Raw genomic sequence first — 23829 nt, 5'->3', positions numbered from 1 at the left:
CTAGGTAACTCTTATTTGTTATTTCTTACTTGGGACATCTTTTCATAACCTCCCTAAACCAAGCCACCTGACACCAGCTCAATGCCCTCATATTTTTCTCCCTAGCCAGACTTAGAACTGCATTTTTACAGTTGTTTGTGTGGACATCAATTAGGACTTGATTAGTGGTCTGTTTTCCCACTGGACTGTAAGTGCCACACAGACAAGGCTTGTGCATCCTCAGGGCGTACATGTGTGCTAAGTCATTTCAGTCGTGTCCGACTCTTTGCAACCCAATGGACTGGATGTTCCTCTGTCCATGGGAGTCAGGCAAGAACACTGGAGTGGGTTGCCATTTCCTACTCCAGCCTTAGGGCCTACACATGAGTAAATTATGTGTGAATGAATGAGTGAGTGAATAACTGACTGAGGTGGTGACTGAATGACTGAATGGCTAAGCAAATGGGTGGATGCTTGAATGAGGTCTTGTTAGGGGTTAGGGGTTAGGGGTCTTGTGTCTCATGCAGGAAAGGCTCGATTCAAGAAGAAGTTTCTTTTATTGAATGAAAGAGGATGTGGTATGTGGGGAAGGAAACTGCAGGGAGTCCAGCCCTGGGGAGGGGGATAGGTTGAGGTGGGAGTGGGGATGCTATAGAGGGGTGGTACCTACCCTGGGCCCAGGGCACTTCCAGCCTGACTTTTCAGCGTGCACCGCCCTCCAAGGTTCTGTTCCACTCAAGTCAGGTCTCCATCATGATTCCCCCAAAGCCCAGGGACCCCAGTCCCCGGCTGCGGTGTCCCTCTCACCTGTTGATGGAGCTGACACTGGGCACAGTGTCGTTGTCACAGACACCCTCGGCCAGGAGCCGGTCCCGAATCTCCCAGGCGAACATGGTTGGGTTCTGCCGCTTGTAGTCCCCGATCTTCTCCACCACCTTGGGGGTGGCCACCTTAGGCTTTGAGCCCCCTATCACTCCAGGCCGGATGCTCCCAGTCTCGTAGTACCTACTCCAATAGAGAACCCCAAAGAAGTACCCAGTAAGCAGGTGGGGATCTTTGGGCAGCAAATTAGCCAGACTCTCGTTCCCCTCTGAGGCTTCTTGGGGAAGGGCCTGAGGGGGTGAATGGTGACCCCCAAGGCTGGTCTCTGGCACCACGATCCTGTCACTGCCTGTTTCCCTTGCATGGGTAGGTTTATGCTGCTGCTGAACCAGAACGCTCTTCAAAAGGCCTCACCCTGTGATGCCTGGTTTCTCTCTCTCCTGTCATCCCTCTGGCCAGTCTCCTGCACCTGAACACCTTCAGGAAGCACCTTATGGAGCACAAAAGATCTCCCTTCTAAGGAAGGACATTTTGAGTGTGCTCTGTGTGTATAAACAGGCTCAAGGTGGTGGCCGTGTGCTCCATCCAGTTTTCCTTGGCTGAAGCTTGACTGACTGTTCTCGACCATCCTGGTTCTACTCCTCCTTCCCCAGAAAGCCAGCTGGGGTCATTGGGCCCTCTGCCCTGACTTTCTGGTTTCACCTTTGTTCTCCATAAAACACCTCCAACCCCGCTCCACCCCACCCCACAGCCCCGGCCACTGGTTTTCCACCCGGTTACATGGTTCAGGTTGAAGCTGGTCCTCATGGACTCTGGAACACCAGCCTGGCTTGGAGCCCTAGCCATGTCCAGCTCCTTAAGCTAAGCCAGCTCTCTTGGGGTCTCCCCACACCCCATCCCCCATCCCCCAACCAGCTGCTTAGGCAGATCAGTGACCTGTGTCAGGATAGCCTACCTCTCCTCCTTGGGGGAAACTCTGGTCTCTTCAGCCATGAAATAAAACCTGGCTCTTTAATACTCCCTTTAGGGTGTCACCATCCACTAGCACTCAGCCCCTCTTGGGGTGCTGCAACCCACCTGGGAAACCCCTCTCCTGACCCCAGGAGACCTGGGGACCACACTTTTCCCTGATGACTTCCACCAGGGAGGCAGGGCTTCCCACGTTCAATTATAAGCCTTGACCTCTTTGAACCAGAGCTCCTCCTGAATCTCACTTATGGGTTGGGTAAGGGAGACACTGAACTGACACAAAGCCAAGAAAACCCCACGCATGGGCACTTCCACTGGAAGTGGTCCTCCAGGCTGGACTACGCTTTGCTGCTCCTGGTCCCTCCTGAACCTTTAGGTTAATAGCTCTTAACTCTGGCTGCAGAAAATTAGAATCTTAGGGCTTAACACTATACCCAAACTTGGGCTCATTCCCCTAAAGTTTTGCCTTAACTGGTGTGGGCCGGAGCTTAGACATCCAGTTCTTTTCTAAATTAAGATTCCCCAGGTGACTCTACTGTGCGGCCAGGATTGTGAACTGCTGATCCGGAGTTAGCGTTCGTAAGCGTCACCTGGTCATCTCATAAAAATCACAGTGTCCTGATCTGGCTCCCAGAGAGGGTGCTGCCATGGGCCTGGTCTGGGGCTTAGGATCTGCATTTCATCAAAACACCCCAGTGCTTCTGTTGCAAGTGCTCTGGGAGTTACAGTTTGAGAAGCACAAACTCAGACACTCCGCGTGCTGGAGCGAGACCTCAGGAGCCACCTCTGATTGCGTGTCCCCTCCCTGTTGTTGCTGTTCAGTCGCTCAGTCATGTCCGACTCTTTGCGACTCCAAGGACTGCAGCACGCCAGGCTTCCCTGTCCTTCACCACCTCTCGGAGTTTGTTCAAACTCATGTCCATCCCTTGGTCTCAGCAGGGGGGAAGCCTTTTGGGAAGATTCTTCTGCTTTAGGAACAAAGAAGCGCATAGAAAACAGGACATGGGGCAGACGAGCAGCAGATGGGCGAGGCCCGCACATCCTGTTCAGACCCTGGGACCCAGGCCAGACACCGGAGTGGACCCGAGTCCCTGGGAGGGAAGAGGGTGGGGGTAAATTTTGTGCTTACCTGCCAAGGATCTTGCTGACACAGCCATGGCTGACACGGAGCTGGCGGGAGATGTCGCAAGGCCTCACGCCCTGGTGGGCTAGGTCCACGATGCGCTGACGCACCACTTCAGGCAGGGGTCTGCCATTCACAAAGGCCCCTCCCAGCTGGTTCAGCCCTCCGTGGCCTGAAAGACAGTAACCCGGGGGGACTGCTGTCAGGGCCACCAGGCAAAGAATCAGGCAGCATGTGGCCTTGGCTGATGAGAGCCCCTAAACTTGAGCTCTGTTGGTCACACCCCCTGGGGCTCCTGCTGTACCCCTCTGCTTCCCGCCTCTGAGTAGGGGCTAGCTCAGGGTGGCAGGGGCAGGGATGTATGATGCCACAGAGGGGCATATTCCACTCTGGGGACCTTTTGTGTCTGCTCAGCATCCTCTCGTGGGCTCCCCAGAGGGCTCAACAGATAAAGAATCCACCTGCAATGAGGAGACACAGGTTCAGTCTCTGGATCAGGAAGATCCTCTGGAAGAGGAAATGGCAATCCCCTCCAATTCTCTTGCCTGGAGAATTCCGTGGACAGAGGAGCCTGGCAGGCCACAGTCCATGGGGTTGCAGAGTCAGACATGACAGAGTACACACACGCAGTCTCCTTTCAGACCCCCAGCACCTCACTCCAAATAACAATCCCATCACCTTCTCTACCCTCTGGAAAGTATCTAAGGAGTTGAGGATTCAGGTTGTCTTCCTACTCTGACGCTGAACTGTGTAATCTTGGGGAAGTCTCCATGTTTTCTCTGCGTCTCTGTTCACCTCTAAAATGAGGGCATGGGACGAAGAAATCAGTGGTATTTAAGTGTGTTGTCCTCATTCTTCTTTTGAACTATAGAGCAAGATTTTTTAAGCACAAAGACAATGAGAAACCCAGACTCAAAAGAATAAAAGCAGAGCTTCTCTGGCTCAGCTAGGACAGAGCGGGCCTTGTCCTTGGGCTTCCAACTTGAGCTCTGTTCGGAGCACTGAGAGGCAGGCAGAGACCTCACTGGCCCATGTTCTGGGGCTTCCAGGACTGACGTGCCAGGCAGTGGGCAGTGGCACAGAACGTGGACACACCGTGATGTGCGCCTGTCTCCTTAGCTGCCTTCCTGACTCGGCCTCTACCCTCCAGCCCCAGCGTGTGTTTCATTCTGAGCCCATCCACCTATTCTCAACGCATATTTCTTGAGTACCGACTACATGGCAGGCACTGTACCAGGCCCTCCCAATGTTGAGTTGGATAAGGTAGGTATGATTCCTGTACTTGCCTCATGGGGTTCAAATGAAGAGTTAGACCAGCTGGTGGCCATGTGGCCACATCTGGGACACCAGAAATGGACCTGAGCCAGCACTGGGACTCGGACATGAAAGGGGTTATGGGAACCCCTGGAGGGGACCAAGCCCAGGCTCAGGGGACCAGAGAAAGGTTCCTGGTGTTGGTATTGGTTTAGTTGCTAAGTCGTGTCTGACTCTTGCAACCCCATGGACTATAGCCTGCCAGCATCCTCTGACCATGGGGCTCTCCAGGCAAGAATACTGAACTGGGTTGCCATCTCCTTCTCCAAGGGATCTTCCTGAACCAGGAATCGAATCCAGGTCTCCTGCATGGCAGGCAGATTCTTTACCAACTGAGCTGTGAGGGAAGCCCTAGAAGAGTTCCTGGAGAAGTCTAAAATGAGGCTGAAGATAAAGAGGAGTCAGACTAGAGAAGGAGATGAGGAAGAAAACTGTTCCAGGCAGTGGGAACAGCATGTACAAAGGCTTAGGTAAGAAGGCCTCTGTTGGATTTATTAACATACTCAGTTCTCTAAAATCCCTAGATTCTGGGTGGGCGAACTTCAGGCCTGAGGTCTTCCTTTGGCCAATGAGGACACCAGGGCTTAGAGAGTCACAGTGAACATTCATGTGACTGATGTGACTCAGCCTGCATGATGGGGGGTCAAGATCTAACCAGGAACAAATGCTCCTGTTGGGGCTGCTGGGAGAGCCCTGTTCTATAGCCAGAACAGATCCTGGAAACTTGGCCTTGGCCCTACAGTCCCACGCTAGAGATGCCATGGTCCCGGCATGATGATTTGGTGATCTGGCTAGGATGGCAGAGCCCCGGGGTGGGAGTCAGGGGGAACAGGCGGGCGGGTAAGGAGGAAGAGCCATTGCCAGGCCTCCTGTGTCAGCCTGTTAAGGACTATTTATGGCTGAGGGCTGGACGTGCCTCTGCTAGGCACACTGTGCTCATTACTGCCCACTGACTTAGCACATTCAGAACTGCCTTGCAATGACCCCTCAGGGGCTCAAGCTGTCTTCAGCAGAGCGGTCAATGTCTGTTTTTTTTTTCAAGAGGCTAAAAGTGCCTCTGGCCTGGGCACTGAGTCAGGGGGAAAAGCCCGCTAGCCAAACACCTGGCAGGAAGGACACTATGATCCATCTCCCTAGTGGAGGCCACTGGGTGACCTTGGGCACTGCTTCCACCTGTCCAGTTCTAGGCAACTCGCCTTAGCCAGTGTGTTTCCACCAGGGCCAGGAAGACATCCAGGTGCTCAGCAGAGAGGCCTGAGCCCGCTTTGGAGAGGGCTGACTTCTCACTGGCCACAGGCAGTCCTGGAGAGTGGCTCAGCCTTTCCACCCTCACTCCGTTCCTGCTGCTTTTGGCTCTTCTGGATCCAGACACTGAACACAAGGGGGCACCAGAGAGCCACCCAAAGGGGCAAGACCTGGAGCAGCTCATCTTTGTCCCCATTTTCCAGAACTTAAGACTGCCAAGCCATCTAGGAGCTTAGGTGTCCATGCTAGGTCCACTACATCTGAAAGCTAGGGTTCCTACAGGTGGAAGTCTTCACCCCTAGAAAGGCAATTGGTTAAAAAAAACCCAAAGGCTATTTTTTTGGTAGCATGAATTGGGAATTGTGCCTTAAAAACAAACCTATCCTGTTTCTCCATTGAAGCTGAGGGTCACTGTCCTAAATCTTCCTGAAGGGCTTGCTGATCGATATCCTTAGAGACTCAAACTCTCTGGAACCCGTTGGAAGGGTTATTTACTGGATCAGCTGGCATCTGTGTGAAAGGGAAGATGTACTCATACCTCTGGCTCTTAAACTGTGAAGTCCCTGGTGATTTATTTCATTTTATTGACTTCTGAGTTCTTTATATGACCGTGCAAAGGGTGTTGGGCTAGATTCCTGTGTTGACTCTGCCTATTTTAATTTCTTTTTTTCAGTAGTTTTTTTATTCTGAAAAGTTGCTTGAATTCTTTTAAAAAATTCTTTAAATTTCCTTCTGAAGAGTAGTTTCTTTCTCCCCCTCCCAGGCTTATTATTATTAATTTGTTTATCCCTCCATGTATACAGTATTTTACCATCTAGTCATTTTTTTAAATAGTAGGTCCTTGTTTGTTACCTATTTTATTTATTTATTTCTTTGGCCACGCCACATGGCACGTGGAATCTTAGTTCCCCATCCAGGAATCAAACCCACACCTCCTTCACTGGGAGCACAGAGTCTTAGCCACTGTTGTACCAGAGAAGTCCCTAGTTATCTATTTTAAATATAGCAGTGTGTACCTGTCAATCCTAAACTCCCAATCTATCCCTACCCCCTTTACCCCTTGGTAATGATGAGTTTATTTTCTAAGTCTGTGAATCTGTATTTGCTTTGTAAATAAGTTCATTTGTATCAATTTTTTAGGTTCTGCATATAAACATTATCATATGATATTGTCTTTCTCGCCTTATATTTTTTATACATTTTTTAAGAGTTACGCTCCATTTACTGCCTGTTTTAATTTTATGATTTGAGAAAGTTGGGTTTTTTTTCAAGCATATTGTTTCTATCCACTTATTAAGAACTAAACAAAACGTCCTGCAGTGTCTGATGCTGACCTCAGGTGATGGCTGGTAAAGAAAATTTCAGAGAAAAAGTAACTGCATGTACACCCCCCACCTCAGCCCCATCTTCTTAGAATAATGATTTTTATTTTTTGTATATTACAGTTTTCATCTCTTTTGATCTCAACACATATATACGAAGTGGGTGTATGCTTAGTCTTGAAGTCTTATCTGACACTTTGTGACCCCATGGACACACAGACTCCAGACTCCTCTGTCCATGGAATTCTCCAGGCAAGAATACTGGAGTCTGTTGCCATTTCCTCCTCCAGGGAGTCTTCCTGACCCAGGGTTGGAAACTGTGTCCCCTGTGTCTCCTGCATTGGCAGGTGAATTCTTTACTCACTGAGCCACCTGGGAAGCCCGTAGATACCAAGTACTGAGTATAAATCAGAACACTGGGAAAGTCACCTTGAACAAGACAGGAAAGCTGGCCCTTGAGGACCTTACAATCTTTGGAGAGATGCAGTCAAATAAATTGAACTCCCCTGGTGGCTCAGATAGTAAAGAATCTGCCTGCAATGCAGGACACTTGGGTTCCATTCTAGGGTTGGGAAGATCCCCTGGAGAAGGGAATGGCTAGCCACTCCAGTACTCTTGTCTGGAGAATCCCATGGACGGAAGAGCCTGGTGGCTACAGTCCATGGGGTGGTAAACAGTTGGACACAACTGAGCGACTAACACACACGCAATCAGATAAATTGGGAATCATCATGTTAAGAGAGAGGTTTTTAGGAAGAGGTAAGTCAGATGCCAGAGGAGCCCAAAAGTGGTCAGAGGGAAGCTGTAAGGCAGAATGACTAGGAGGTAACCAGGAGAAGAAGCTTCCATAGGAAGAAAATCCACACACAAGGCTTTGGTGCTCTCAAGACATGGAAAGACATTTACTATAGCTGTTGGAGAGGCAGGGTAGAGGGTGGAAAGAGCCTGCTGGCTGCGAATGGAGATAGGCCCAATGGTTTGAGGTTTGGAGCCGAATCCTCGTCACCCAAAGGCTTTTGTCCCTCCTGTGTCCGGTGTGGGGGAGTGGACGCCTTTGGGCGAGTCACCACCAGACTAGCAGCCTAGAGGTGGGCGCATCCTTCCTTCCTGCCCCAGGGTTACCCACCATACTGACCACCTGTCCATGTGGCTGTGAACCAGGTGGGCTCTCAGGCCGGAAGCCAGGAATGAGTAGGAGCCCCTGGTTGGGCGGGGGTGGGAGGTGGGGAAGGTGTGACCCAGGAAGAGGTTTGAGGCTTCCTGAACAAAGGCCCTTTGTTGGTCTGGAGGTCGTGGGGGTGGAGGAAGAAGATAAGACGGCGTGGCTGGACATAAGTGGCTTCTGACTGTGAGATCCTCAGACAAAGGGATGCCAGCTTGCCTGGGCACAGAGAACTCTGAGCATATAGTGAGGGGACAAAGCTCTACAAAGGTCTGGGTGAAGCCTGCGGTCCAGAAATGTATATTTTGGAAAAGTGGCCATTTGGAGAGATCTGAGGGCTTTCTTTTGTCATTCTTCACTCCTTAACAGCGCTCTGAGGAGTAAGGATGGTAGGGGGAAAACAGAAGGGGCTTTCCAGGTGGCGCCAGTGGTAAAGATTCCACTTGCCAATGCAGGAGACACAAGGGACATGGGTTCCATCCCTGGGTCTGGAAGATCCCCTGGAGTAGGAAATGGCAACCCACTCCAGTATTCTTGCCTGAAAACTTCCATGGACAGAGGAACCTGGCAGGTTACAGCTCATGGGGTTGCAAAGAGTCAGACACGGCTGAGCACGCATGCACGAGGACCAGAGAAAAGTTATTGCCCTGAATTCCTGCTACATGCACGGTACTCAGACCCTTGAGATGTAGGATAATTTCCCTGTGCCCCACAATCTTTTTTCAATCTTGATTTAATTTTTCTTGGCCATGCCACATGCACAGAATGTGGGTTCTTAGTTCCCAGACCAGGGATTGAACCCATGCCACTGGAGTGGAAGCACAGAGTTTTAACCACTGGACCATCAGGGAGTCCCTGAGCCCCATAGCCCGAGTCTTAGTCCCAGCACTGGTTGCACTGGACAGTACCTTGATCTGTTTAGATTCTTTTATGAGCTCTCAAGGGCAGGAATCCTGTCTTTGTCTACCTAGCACCTGTTACAAAAGTTTAATTAACACTTTGGTAAATACCCGTGGCAGAAAAATGCTTTACAAATGTGAGGGGGGCTGTTGTGATGGTTGGTGAGTGGATTCCCCACTGCGAGACCCCCAAGTCCCATTGCTGGGTACTTTCCCCACGTTACGTTCTATCTAATTTCTCACATTGCTGCCTAGCCCGAAAGCGAGAATGGTTCAATGTATTGTGCTGTGAAAATTTCCACTTGACTATCTGGAGATTTTTGTTTCAGCCTAAAAGAACTGTCAAGACGAGCATCTGAGCCTTGAAAGCACTGCAGTGGAGGGTGCAGTGGCTGCTCTCAGGTGCCCTGTAAATCTCGCTGTGCCTACTTGTCCTCCCCAAGGCACGGGTCCCCAACCTCCAGGATCTAATGAGTGATGATCTGAGGTGGAGTTGATGAGACAATAGTAGAAATAAAGTGCACAATAAATGTCATGCACTTGAACCATCCCAAGACCATCCCCTTACCCTCTACTCTGTAGTTTAATTGTCTTCCAGGAAGAAGGTCCCTGGTGCCAGAAAGGTTGGGGACTGCTGCCTCGACCATGGTGGCCGTGCCAGAGCTGCCCAGTCTCTGACCATCTCAGCCACATGATGTTGTCTCCCCAGCACACTCACCTGCGGGCCTGTGGTTTCCTGCTATAACCTCGCAGCTGTTCCCTTAGGCTCCATGCCTTTCTGGCACAGAAAGGAATACAGACCAGGACCTCTGCCTCAAATCACTGCCAAGGGAGACGCTCCAGGGCCGTGGAGACCTAGTGTTCCAACCTCTTGTCCCACCTTCCACCCTAAGTCTACATGCTGAGTCCCTCCATATCTATGAGGTTTAGGTTACCTGGGCACATTAAGCCCTTGGACTACAACACAGGGGCCGATATGCTGAGAAGCAGCAGTGTGCATCTGGTTTTACCCTGGACTTGCTGCATGACCTTGGTCTCTGTGCCTTGCACTCCTCCGACCAGAGGAGGAGAGACCAGAGAAGGGTGACCAGAGAAGAGAGACAGTAGGTCGGTAAGGCTGCTGCTTGAAACCCTCTCATCCGTCTCTCACTGGTTCCTTCCACCTGTGTCGCAACTCTGTCCATCAGCCTCCTATGTCTTTGTCTTTTATATTAGTTGTGCGTTCTTAGTCGCTTAGTGGTGTCTGACTCTTTGCAACCCCATGGACTGTAGCCTGCCAGATTCTTCTGTCCATGGGGATTCTCCAGGCAAGAATTTTGGAGTGGGTTGCCATGCCCTTCTCCAGGGGATCGTCCCAACCCAGGGATCGAATCCAGGTCTCCCACATTGCAGGCAGATTCTTTACTGCCTGAGCTACCAGGGGAGCCCAAAGAAGAAGTAACTAACTTTATATTATGTCTCCTTTTTTTTTTTTTTTTTTTTACCAGGCCCATCCCCTGGACCTGCAAACAACTAAATTCATCTATGCTGCCTCCCCAGCATCTGCTTATAAAACAAAACCAAACCTCCCCTTGACTAGGAAACCTCTCTTTCTTATTGATGTCAACCAGATTTCAACAAGTGGTCATACTTGGCTGTTCCTGTGTCCTTTCCTTCATCCCTTGCTATTCAGGGATCACCCCGTGATATGCCTCATGCTTAGCAGGTGCTCAGATGCTAGGAAGTTGGTGGATGGCAGGTGCTGAGTTATCCCTCTTAAAGAGTCTTCCATAACAAGGCTTGGCGCTTGGTCCCAGTTCCTTGTGTTTCTCTTTAATGAGGTTCTCTTCCCTGCTTTGTTCTATGTTATCTACTCTTTTTTCAGGCTTCATTCAGGTCTCAGTGCTGCCTCACTCCACACCGTCATCCTTGGTGATCCCACCCTCTCTCCTTGTTTTACCTTCTAACCCTGTACTGATGGGATCCGGGCATCCAGCTATCTTCAGTCCGGATCTCTCCCCCATTAAAAAAATAATTTTGTTTACTTATTTCTGACCACACTGGGTCTTCGTTGTGCTGTGTGGGCTTCTCTTTCGCTGCAGCGAGCAGGGGCTACTCTCTGGTTGCTGTTCAAGGACTCATTGCAGTGGCTTCTCTTATTGCAGGGCACGGGCTCTTGGGCGTGTGGGCTTCTGTGGTTGTGGCTTCCAGGCTCTGGAGCGCAGGCTCAGTAGTTGTGGCTCACAGACTTAGTTGCTCCACAGCATGTGGGATCTTCCCAGATTAGAGATCAACCTGTGTCTCCCGCACTGGCAGGCAGATTCTTTACCATTGAGCCACCAGGGAAGTCCTTCCCTCATGTTTATATTCAGCTTGCTATCAGAAATTTCTGGGTGACAGAGGCACTAAGACTGTCTGGGCTGGTCACAATACCACCCGCCATGGAAGCATAAAACCTGACCTTCAGCTTCATCAGAGGCCACCTTCTACCACACTCTCTGCACTACATGCTCAGAGACCTTGTCTGTGACCTTGGAGCTCAGTGTGTCCTCCTGTTTTGGGGCCTTTGCACACGATATTCCCTCTGCCTGGCTGCTTCTTCTTTTTAAAAAATATGTATTTCTTTATTTGGCTGTGTCTGATCTTAGTTGCATCATGTAGGATCTTTTATTGAGGTGCGTGGACTCTCTAGGTGTGGCTCAAAGGCTCCAGAGTGGTAGGCTCATGGGCTTTCTCACTATGACGCATGTGGGATCTTAGTTCCCTGACCAGGGATCATACCCATACCCCCTGCATTGCAAGGCAGTTTCTTAACCACTGGACCACAAGGGAAGTCCCTGCCTGGCTTCTTCTCTGAAACCTTAATCTCTAATGTAATGCTTGATGCACAGTAGGTACCCAATAAATGCTGGTTGAGTTCATTCCTAGAAGGAAGGGAAGAGAGGGGAAAGAAGGGAGAGAGGGAAGAGAGGGAGGGAGGGAAGAGGGAGGCAGGAAAGAAATCAGGGCCAAAGCAAGCTGAGTGAAGCCCACACATTCTTTGCTTTCAGCAGAATTCTGTCTCTCTCAATGACACATACTCTCAGACATGAGTTGTTTTAAACAGGAGGCCCAGACATCATGACACAGGAGAAGAGAGGTCTGCCTTCCTTCTGCAGGAACCATGGGATGAATGTAAGGGCCTTTCAGTTGGCTTTCACATCCAACCTTCAAGGTCATCACTAAGGTGTGACGCTTGTCAGGCTTACACCTTTGCAGGGAGCATAATGGCTCACACACACCCTTGTCATTTGGGCAGGACAGTTATGTGAGATGAATATTCCTGTCACCAGTTTACACCAATAAGAAGACTCACCAACTCAAGACTTTGGGTTCCAAATTGGGAAGCCATTTTTTCCCTAACCCTGGCCATAGAGGGCTATGGAGAATGATGAGGGGTTTACAATGCTGGTAGGGAGACTTCTTGCACCGAAGGAAAGAGCCACAAAAGCCGTCTCCAGCTAGGGAGGACCACAGTTTGATAGCAGAAACCTCCTCTCCTGGCAACTGGGACATCCCTGACTCAGAGACCCACTTGATAAGTTTGTGACTCAGGGCTGTGGGGTGATATTACCCTTGATGTCTGTCCATAAAAAAGAAACTGGTTCCCCAGACCTCATAGCCAAGGAGTTCAGCACTGTGTTTTGGGTTCAAGGCCAAGGATATGACCAAGCCAGTCCTGGGATCCTGTTTCCTCTGACTTCCTCTGGCATTAAGTAGAGCATCAGTCAGGAGCTGATCAGAAAACACAAATCTGTTTCTAGGTATTCCAGCAGAGGTGCTTGAATAGAGGGACCTGTTTATCTAGGTGGTTGGAGGCTGTAAGAGCAGGGAGGAGCACTGGGATAACCCCGAGACAGTAACTGTGGAAAGATGCCCCCATTCCTAGGACCAGGGAAAAAATAGAAGAGGTTGGACCTATCACTTGACACTTTGAGGATGGGCCAGGGGGCTGGGCTCGGACCTCCAAGGTGATGGTAACTCTTGGCAGCCGCTCGTCCATCTGAGGGGCACAGGAGGCAGGGTTCCTGGAGAGTTTGTCTCTGGATCACCTGCTGCTGGTGAGGCAGTGCTGACAAGAACCACATGCAATAAGGGGAAAGCCCTGTCTCATCCTTCAGCTTTTGAGCCCTTCTGTGTGGCATGCTTATCAGTCCTTCATAGAAGCCCAAACTATAAGAAATTTGCAAATCTGTCCTCTTGCCCTGATGAGTGAAGTGAGGTTCATTTATTCATTTATTTTCATCCACTGAAGCTGTATAGGGTAGAGGTTAGAAGAGCAAGCTCAGGAGACAGACTGCCTACATACAAAGCCCTGCTCCCCCTCTGATTTTGGCATGAGCTTCACCTCTCTCTGCCTCTCTTCCTAGGCATGCTGTGTGATCTACAGCGTGTTGTGTGCCATACACGATGCGTGTACAGCATTCAAAAACATCTTCCATTATCATCTGACCATCACTGCTCCCAGGTCAGGCATGGCTCCAGGCTCCGAGGATGTATAGGGATTAAGACAGGTGGATCTTCGCCGTCTTGGAGGTTATAATTTTATCGGGATAGTTTTAATTTAATAAACTTATTTCTCTGCAGGTGACAAAGCTCTCACACCCCATCTACCCTATCTCCCTGCCTGGATCAGTTTCTGCTTTTCCTCCTTCAAAATCTTGAGTGATGAGCAAAAGGTGAGGTTCTAGAATTCCCTGAGGGACAGGAAGTCATCCCAGCTCCTCTTTCCCCTCTTGGGTTCCCTGGCTGAGTGGTTAGTCACTGATTTCTAGGCTTATTCTTGTGATTCCTTCTCCTAGCCTATTGGCTACTGTCCCTCCTGTGGGGCCTTCATGCACTTTAATGCAGCCCAGGAGGCCCCCAGGTTGTAAGGTCCTGAGAATCAGCTCCCAGCCCCCTACACTCTGATGTTTTGGCAGATCTGAGGGTCTCCCAAAGCCCTTGGAATAAGAGGTAAGAGGTCTGGCTTCCTCAGATGCTCTTGCCTTAGATCAGCCCAGAGGTGGGAGGGTGTAGCCCTGTTCTTTCATCTCCAACAGGGAGAGAGGACTGGCAGGGGTGGAGGGAGGGAGACAGAGGGAGAATAAAGAGGATCCCCTGTATTAGTCTCTAACTGGGAAAGAACTAAGCTTGGCTGGTATTTTACCAAGATTTTCTTAAAAGAAGAAGAAAGAAGGGAAAGACAAAGAGAGGACGGGCTACTTTCAGTATTCGCTGCCCTCCCCCTAGAGTCAAACCTAGACAAACCTAGTTTAGTTCAGTTCATTCGCTCAGTTGTGTCCGATTCTGCAACCCCATGAATCGCAGCACGCCAGGCCTCCTTGTCCATCACCAACTCCCAGAGTTCACTCAAACTCATGTCCATTGGGTCGGTGATGCCATCCAGCCATCTCATCCTCTGTCTTCCCCTTCTCCTCCTGCCCCAATCCCTCCCAGCATCAGAGTCTTTTCCAATGAATCAACTCTTCCTATGAGGTGGTCAAAGTATTGGAGTTTCAGCTTTTAGCATCAGTCCTTCCAATGAACACCCAGGAGTACGTCAAGGCTATATACTGTCACCCTGCTTACTTAACTTATATGCAGAGTACATCATGAGAAACGTGGGGCTGGAAGAAGCACAAGCTGGAATCAAGCCGGGAGAAATATCAATAACCTCAGATAGGCAGATGACACCACCCTTATGGCAGAAAGTGAAGAGGAACTAAAAAGCCTGTTGATGAAAGTGAAAGAGGAGAGTGAAAAAGTTGGTTTAAAGTTCAACATTCAGAAAACGAAGATCATGGCATCTGGTCCCATCACTTCATGGGAAATAGATGGGGAAACAGCGGAAACAGTGTCAGACTTTATTTTTGGGGGCTCCAAAATCACTGCAGATGGTGACTGCAGCCATGAAATTAAAAGACGCTTACTCCTTGGAAGGAAAGTTATGACCAACCTAGACAGCATATTAAAAAGCAGAGACACCACTTTGCCAACAAAGGTCCACATAGTCAAAGCTATAGTTTCTCCAGTAGTCATGTATGTACCTGAGAGTTGGACCATAAGGAAGGCTGAGTGCCAAAGAATTGATGCTTTTGAACTGTGGTGCTGGAGAAGACTCTTGAGAGTCCTTGGACAGCAAGCAGATCCAACCAGTCAATCCTAAAGGAAATCAACCCTGAATACCCATTGGAAGGACTGATGCTGAAGCTGCAGCTCCAATACTTTGGCCACTGATGCAAAGAGCCAGCTCATTGGAAAAGACCCTCATGCTGGGAAAGATTGAGGGCAGGAGGACAAGGGGATGACAGATGACGAGATGGTTGGATGGCATTATTGACTAAATGGACAGGAGTTTGAGCAACCTCTGGGAGATAGTGGAGGACAGGGAAGCCTGCCATGCTTCAGTCCATGGGGTCGCAAAGAATCAGACACAACTGAGCTGAACAACAACCCCCCCCCCACCCTGCCCCCAGAGTCAATGCTTAGGAATAACACTGACAGCCAGCGGTGTGGGAAGGGCTCACTCTGGGGCCAGGCCGAGCTCTCTATGTGCATCTTCCCATCCAGTTCTCATAACAGCACATGATCCCCATTTTACAGATGAAGAGATGTGAGCAGAGACTGTCTGTAACTTGCCCAAGGGTGCATCATTACCAAAGGGCAGAACTGAGACTCCAGCTGAGGGCTCCCAGGTGCCCCCGGCACTGCCCCTGGCAGAGTGTGGCCATTCCTGATGGACAGTCAGAACTTTCTCTGCGGGCGAATGTGTCTTCACATCACCTGCCAAGCATGGGTACATGGCAAAGCCCACTTCGAAAGCCTCTCTGGGTTTTCATGCTGTTGAGGTTGAATTTTTCCTTTTTTACAACTTTTCTTTAGCCAAAGAATGAACCGAATTCCACTATATTTCCCCCCTCTTCCACACTGGTTTGTCCTCCTCCGTGTCTTGAATGCCATCCACCTCCACTCCCTTTCTGCCCCCAGCCCTTCCTATGCAGGTTTTTATTCCTCTGTCCTCAGTCTTCTCCCATTGTCTTGCTAGTTTTTCTTTCCATCCCTTGCTCATGGCCCCTGCTCCTCTTGGCCCCTTCCCTGCCCCAGTTCCCTCCACTCCTGTCCAAGATGGCAGACCCCTCCCCTGCACCTCTCCCCTAATTCATTCATCCCCAGTTTTCCCTTCTCTCTTCCTTCCCCCCTCCCCTCGCTCTTCTGGCCGATTCTCCCTCCCTGAGCTCTCTTGTTTTTATTGCCTGCATGACTGCTCTGGTTCTCTAGCCCATCTTCCCCTCAAAGGCATTCACAGCTCGGCTGTTATTCTTGTATTAGCATTGAACCCATTAAAGCTAATTTGTTTGCCCTAATCTCCATTTATTTTTCCCTAGTTGATATTAGATTTCCCTTTCTATTGCTCCAGCATGATTTTCTCTTTGTCTTCCTAATGGTCTATTCCCCTCCCCCCCCCCATTCTTCTATTAATCTGGTGGCTTCACTGTGTGGTTTCAAGGCCTTTCTCCACCTCCTCCAGCCCTGAGATTAACCCTGTCACCTCTCTCCTAGGAAGGGACCCAGGGGTTGGATTTCCAGGGATGGAGCTCCTGTAAATGTCAGTTGACATCTTGTTGTTATCGTTTAGTTGCTAAGCCATGTCTGCCTCTTTTGAGACATCTATGGACTATAGCCTGACAGACTCTTCTGTCTACGGGATTTCCCAAGCAAGAATACTGGTGTGGGTTGCCATTTGCTGTTCCAGGGGATCTTCCCCACCCAGGGATTGAACCCAGATCTCCTGCATCACAGGTGGATTCTTTACCCGTGAGCAACCAGGCAAGCCCCCTAAATGACCTCTCAGCTCCCTCACAAAAGTATTTGATGAGAGTTCCTGCCTTATCCTGAAGCCTTCTGGAAAGCTCAAGGATGCAGGGTCTGGAGAACTGGAGGCAAGTGGAATGCAATAGGCTGTTCTGAGCCCTGAAAGCTCACCCAGCCCAAGGGTTTCCTGGCTATCCTCCCCTTTGGGGCTGTCTCAAGTTTTCTGGAAGCCTCTGCAAGCTTCTCAGAGCCCATAGATTGTTGTTGGTGGTGTTCAGTCTCTCAGTTGTGTCCAACTCCCTGCGACCCACAGATGACAGCACGCCAGGGTTCCCTGTCCTTCACCATCTCCTGGAGTTTGCTCACACTCATGTCCACTGAGTTGATGATGCTAGGAAGCCAAACAGCACTGGGCCACTTTCTCCCTGTGATTAATATTGGGCATTGTCTCTCCTCCATCCTTGTTTCCCAAGCTGGAGACACATTCCCTCCCCTTCCTGAAGAGCAGAAGCTTCCTCTCTGTGGATGTGGCTTTGGGGTGGCTAAAACGCACCCCGCACCCTGGCCGTCATGTTACCGAGGACAGAGGCCTGCCTGGACCACCTCTCAGAGGCCTTCCTTATCCCCTGCTCTCTTCCCCTCTGACTGCCCTGGTCCACAGTCTTCCATCTGAGCCTCACTATTGGTCTTTCTTGGGGCCAGTGCTCTGCCTGCTCCCTGGACACCTGGCTCCTGGAGGACAGGTATAGTGTCCGACCATCTAAGCTTGCATCACAGGAAGAAGACTGGTGCTTTCCACCCTGGTTGCCTGCTAGAGTATCTGGGGTATTCAGAAACTTTCCACCCCTGTCAGTTCAACCAGAATCTCTTGGCACAATGTACGTATTTTTAAAAAGTTCGTCTGGCGATTGCCCAGAGTTTATATCCACTCTGTAGATGGTCAATAAATATTTATTGAAAGCATGAATTTATGGATTAAACACAAACTTCTGGTGAGAGGCTGCAAATGGAACTTGCCAGTACTTGCTGGTGGTTGCCTAGAGGTCATAGTCAGCTCCTTCCTTGCCACCGAGCCTCTTAGATGCCTCCAGATCCCTGGAATCGCACACCTAGGGCTGCAGTGGGAAGGATCAGGGCCTCTACATTTCAGAGTGGGCACATCCAAGGCAGACATGTCAGCACTCAGTGATCCCACCCTTAGGAGCCCAGCATCTGTACCAGTCACTGTGCTGTGCCCTCGACTCCCCCTGGGGTCAGAGGCTCATGGATATTAATGCTGTTTTTCTTTTACTGGTTCTATATTAAGGCAATTTTCAGTTCATTAGATTTCAATTCAACAAAAGCCCACTCTATGCCTAATAATATTCCAGCCTGTGTGTATGTGGGGAGATGGTTTCTGAGTAGAAGACACAGTTCTTGCCCTTGAGAAACTTACGGGTTCATCATCCCTGATACCCAAAAGAAGCTTAAAGTTTTAAAATCTATTCACAGCACTGTCTCCTTCAATTCTTTTTAAAACCCTGTGGAAAACCTGTGGTGGGGTGTACATTTCTTTGTGTGTGTGTATGGCTGTTTGTGCTCTGGTGTATGTCTATATGAGTGTGTGAATGTGTCTGTTTGTGTCCCTATGTGTATGTGGCTGTTTGTATCCCTATGTGTTTATATGAGTGTGTGTGTCCCTCAGTATATATGAATGTGTATGTATGTGGCTGTGTTCTTTTTTTTTTAATGTGTCTGTGTTCTTGTGTGTGTGTATATGAGTGTGTGTGGATGCATCTGTGTCCCTGTGTGTATATATGTGTGTGTGTGTGGCTGTTCATGTCTGTGTGTATGTGGCTGTGTTCCTGTGTGTTTATATGAGTGTGTGTGTCCCTTGGTTTGTATGAATGTGTGTGTGTGTCTATTCTTGCCCTTGTGTGTGTGTGTCCCTCTGTGTACATATGTGTATGTGTGTGGGGCTGTTCATGCCCGTGTATGTGTGGTTGTTTGTATCCCTGTGTGTATGTATAAGTGTGTGAGTGTGTGTCTGTGTCCCTATGTGCATGTGTGTGTGTGTCTGTGTCCCCGTGTGTCTGTATGAGTCTGTGTGGGTGTGGTTGTTTATGTCCCTGTGTGTGTGTATGTGTGTGGCTGTTCATGTCCGTGTGTGTATAGCTGTTTGTATCCCTGTGTGTGTGTGGTGTGTGCATGTGACTGTTTGTGTCCCTGTGTGTATATATAAGTGTGTGGGATTGTGTCTGCGTCCCTATGTGTGTGTGTGTATGTGTGTCTCTGTGTGTCCCGTGGCTGTGGAGCAGGATGGTCTTGGCCACCCTGAGGAGTCAAACAGGTTGGAACAAATGAAGAACAATGGCTCTCGTGAGTCTGACACACTGAGCAAAATCTGTGACGAAACTGCGTATCTGTGGCTTCCACACCTGTCCGCAGCTGGTTCCCCAGAATCAGAAGCTGCAGCAGCGTGGACTACACACTGGACAAGACTGCCTGAGGAGACAGGAAGGTGCAGGGGCAGACTCGGCCTGCAGGTTGTGGTTTCAGGGAGGAAACGGGAGGGGCGCTGAGAACTTGGAGACCAGGGTCGCACCGGCTCTGGGGCCCTCCTGCCTGTACTTTGCTTTCCTCATCTGGCTTGAAAGGCACAGATCGTCTCTACTGTCCTTTTAGTCCTGACATCCACAACGGCAAGATTGCCCTCAGGCCTGAGAATGGAGGCCAGGAACTGCTGATACTAGAGGGGGTGCAAGAGAGCTCTGCTGGGGGGGGCGGTGGGCAAGTTTTCCACGGGAGAAGCTCGGGGCCACCTATGGAAAGATGAAGGGAGAGGCACACAGTGGGCCCTCAGGCTGCTCATGACCTGAGTGATGGAAGACAAAGATGCTCCGCTGACCGACGACGGAGGGGGACATGTGCGAGTGCCAGGCTGTGGGCCACATCCGAGAGGGTCCCCAGCCAGGAGGGGAGGTCACCTGCCTGAAGCCACAGACTCACTTCACGGCAGAGCCCAGGCAGGACTCATGTTTTCTGAACCATGGTCCCATTCATTCCACAGCCCAGCGGGCCCTGTGGGATTTCAGCACCATCTCACCTAGGGCCATCTTGGCCGACAGTGAAGGAAGATGGCAGCGCGGGTGACGGACAACGGTACTCTGAGCCCAGGCGCACCCTGGAAGAGTCCTGGTCCTGTTACCAGTTTGCTTGTCACTTGATTTTCTTCTGTGGGGAAACCAAGTCTGGAAGCTCTTATCCGTGGGTTTTGAGTTTGGGAAGCAGAGGCCCTTCCTCCATGGGGTTATGGGGCTGTGAGCAACAAGAAATCCCTCAAGAACAGGTGTCACTTCTCCCCCTTGTTTTGTTAGTGTTAGATTTGTTTGTTTGTTTTCTTAGGCTGTGCTGGGTCTTCACTGCTACATGCAGGCTTTCTTTGGTTGTGCTGAGTGGGGGCTACTCTCAAGTTGGGATGCAGGGGCTTCTCATGGCAGTGGTTTCTCTGGTTGTGGTGCACAGGCTCTAGGGCATGAAGGCTCAGTACTTGTGACACACCTGCCTAGTTGCCCCATGAATGTGGAATCTTCCCGGACCAAGGGTTGAATCTGTGTCCTCTGCACTGGCAAGCAGATTCTCAACTGCTGGACCGACAGAGAAGTCCACTTCTCTCTCGGTCAGTCCCAAACCAGGGCTTCTACAGCTGGTATCATGCAAACCCAAAGAGGCTAAAGTGGGACTGAGCTAGACCTACCACCAGCAACACTCAGACTGTTACACATTGAACTGTGCTCCCCCAAAACTCACACATGGATGTCCTAAGCCCCAGCATTTCAGAATGTGACCATATACGGAAATAGGGTCTCTGTAGATGATCAAGTTAAGGTGAAGTCATCACGGTGAGCCCTAATTCATTGTGGCCACATCCTTTTAAAAGAGGAAATTTGGACACAGAGAGAGAGAGAGAGACATGGGCAGAATGCCATGAGAAGATCAGAGTGATGCTGTTGCAAGCCAAGGAACACCAACCATGGCCAGCACATCACCGACGCTAGAGGAGCAACACTGAACAGATTCTCCCTCTCAGCCCTCAGATGAAACCAACCCTGCCAACATCTTGACCTCAGACTTCCAGCCTCCAGAACCATGAGACCATGCATGTCTGTTGTGAAGCCCCTAGTTTGTGGTACTTTGTTACAGCAGCTCCAGCAAACACACCCAGAGATCAACCAGGTTCGAGCTCTGAACAGGCAGAGCAGGCTTGGGGAAGCCCCCTTGTAGTTGAGGACACCACCTTGGATAGTTAAGGAGGTGGCACTAGCAGTGAGGAACTCACTTGTCAATGCAGGAGACATAAGATATGCGGGTTTGATCCATGGCTCAGGAGGACCCCCTGGAGGAGGGCATGGATACTTTCTCCAGTATTCTGGCCTGGAGAATCCCATGGACAGAGGAACCTGGCTACAGTCCATGGGGTTTCCAAGAGTCGACGCGACTGAAGAGACTCAGCACACATAGTTCAGAGCGAAACTGAGACTGTTCCTGAGTCTGACCCACTCCTGTCCACACCCAGATGGGAGCTCTCCCAGCAGAGGAGTTGCCAGGCACATAGAAGGACTGACGCTCTCCCCAGAAGGCCGGCATGAGAGACTCCACACGGGATTAACTTCCAGCTGGGACTTGCGGCGGGCTGACTTCAGATCACGGGTTCCCCAATGCTGATCCACAGTGGCAACATGGGAAGCCAGTGAAGGAGGCAGATTCCAGGGCACCACACTGTGTAACAGAGCCCCAGGAGCCTTTGATGCTAGACTAGAGACCACGCTTGAGAAATATTTGTAGAAAGCAAGTTTTCAAAAAGGTTCTTTCATTTAGCAAATATTTATTAAGCATCTAGCATACATCTTGCTTGTTTAGTCACTAAGTCATGTCCAACTCCTGCCAGGCTCCTTTGTTCATGGAATTTTTCAGGCAAGAATACTGGAGTGGGTGGCCATTTTGTCTTTCAGGGGATCTTCCCAACTCAGGGATCAAACCCAGGTCTATTGCACTGGCAGGCAGATTCTTTATTGCTGAGCCACCTAGGAAGCCCCCACCTCAGTTCCATAGTGGCCACTTACTATGAAGAAAAATAGGAGAGTAATTACTGTAATATCATGTGAAAAGATCAAGTATATTTCAATTGGGAAAACTTCATTTAAAACTTCAGATAGACAAGTTAGGTCAACTAGGAAGAGAACGAAGCATGTTATGAGAGAATTTTGCGAAAACCACCATCATGAAGTTATATGGGACCCTCACTCCCTATAGGATTTTAGAGGAATGCTGGGGATGCAGAGACAACTAGAAGAGTCCTTATTCTAGCTGAGAGGCAGGTGAAGTGGGCGGTCAGACAGAATGGTCACTAAATGTGAGGGTATCAGACAGGGAGGGTTTGGTTTAAGGAAGTCTTGTTGTTGAGTTGCCAAGTCGTGTCTGACTCTTTTGGGACCCTATGGACTGTACCCGCCAGGCTACTCTGTCCACAAGACTTTCTAGACAAGAATACTGGAGTGGGTTGCCATTTCCTCTGCCAGGGGATCTTCCCAACCCAGGGATCGAACCTGCGTTCCTATGTTGCAGGCTGATCCTTTACCACTGAGCCACCTGGGAAGCCCAAGGAAGTCTTGGGTTGGCCAAAAAGCTTGTTTGGGTTTTTCTGTAACATGGAAAAAACCGAGCAAACTTTTTGGCCAACCCCAAAGAACATGAACAGGGCATTGTGAAGGGGAGTAAGGGGGTGGGGATAAAGTTCCAGGCAGCTGCCACTGACTGGGCAGAGGCACATTGGTGGCAATGTACATGGTGTATTTTGGAAACAAAGGCTAGTTGGCTGGAACATGAGTTTGCATACAGAAATAGTGGGAAATAGGGTCAGAGGGGTGAGATCAAAGCTTCTCGGGTTGCTCACCAGCGGTTTGCCCACAAATACCTGCTAATGACTGGATGCAAAGGAAGAGTTAGCAGGACTAGAAGATGAATTTGGAAAATCACCAGACTCAGATTCTCTGTAACAGGACTGGAAAAGGAGGGAAACCAGAACATTTTGATAATGTGAATCACCTAGTGATCACAGACCATTGCCAAGCTGTTCCACTTAATAAAAATACCACAAAGCCCAAAGAAGACAGAGTAAGTGGGTATGTGGCTCTAACAAGAGAACTAAAAGGAATTTGGAAATCAGCAACAAGAGAAACGTGGAGTCCAGCTAGCGGAGGACGGCAGTTTCCATGCACAGCAAGTGAAAAGCTCCCCACCCCCCATGCATATTGAGTGCACTGGACTCAGACTTGGTGATGGCAGGGTTAGAGTGAACTCTTTCATCTGGCCCCTCTGGTCCAAGCCCCACACAGTCTGTCTGAACCCACCTGTCTTGCTATTGCTGTCTGCTATGGGCAGGGCTGACCCTGAGTCCTGGAACCTGCCCACACTCCTAGGACATCACATCTCTGCTCCCACTTGTCCCTCCTGAGTCCCTGGTGGATTTCTGCCCCTGTCTCAGGGCAGGCTCCCATCCGCCATCCACTCACAGCCCAGCATGCCACCACCTCCTAGCTCAGCATTTTGTGCCTCTCTGGACTGAAACCCTCACTCTCTCTCTGTGCTGTGGCTAAAAGCCCAGTTTGCTTTCCTCTCTAGAATGTCAGCATAAATGCAGAAGCATGGTTCTTGAGCCCTATAATCCCATAGCTAAATTCCATGCCTGCCATACTGAAGGACTCAGTGGATGTTTACTTACTGGGCTGAATATTAGAGTAGCAATGCCCTTTGAGACAGGAGTGAGAACTCTAGGCTTCTGTGGCTGGGAATGTAGGTTCGGGGAGAGCACATCATAAGAATTGGGAGTAACTGAGCATGATTGGTGGGGGTGAGGTGAGACACACGTGCCAGGCACTGCCAGGCAGGTACAGGCTTGCCAGGGAGTCAGAGTCAGAGATGAAGCGACTACAGATGGACCCTTAGAAGCTACAATAAAACCTGGAGTGATGCAGGCACAGGGTCCACAGGGAGACCCACGTAGAAGTGAAAAAGGCCAGGAGGAGCGGAAACAGGTGCGTCACAGGAGTAGAGGGCAGGGAACAGAAGCACCTCTGGAGGGTGGACAAAGTGGCCTGTGCATCCAAAAGGAAGAAAAATATACCATGATTTCTATGGCTGGTG

General features: G+C 50.0%; 1 protein-coding gene across 6 annotated transcripts in view; it reads right to left on the bottom strand.

The window, feature by feature from the left end:
* Nucleotides 1-23829, bottom strand: part of PAX8 (paired box 8) — a 65617-nt gene that overhangs the window by 26056 nt on the left and 15732 nt on the right. For 3 of the 6 annotated variants that reach the window (XM_069580370.1, XM_069580374.1, XM_069580372.1), the window contains exons 3-4: nt 2900-3065; nt 787-984 (exon numbers count right to left, since the gene is read on the bottom strand). In XM_069580370.1, coding sequence (XP_069436471.1) covers nt 787-984; nt 2900-3065 — 364 coding nt within the window. Of the gene's footprint in view, nt 1-786; nt 988-2899; nt 3066-23829 lie in introns of all 6 variants that reach the window. The other 3 variants (XM_069580369.1, XM_069580371.1, XM_069580373.1) reach the window with 1 other exon arrangement.

This window comes from Ovis canadensis, chromosome 3, assembly GCF_042477335.2.
Source record: "Ovis canadensis isolate MfBH-ARS-UI-01 breed Bighorn chromosome 3, ARS-UI_OviCan_v2, whole genome shotgun sequence".
NCBI lineage: Eukaryota > Metazoa > Chordata > Mammalia > Artiodactyla > Bovidae > Ovis > Ovis canadensis.
This window is presented reverse-complemented; position numbering and strand designations above follow the sequence as displayed.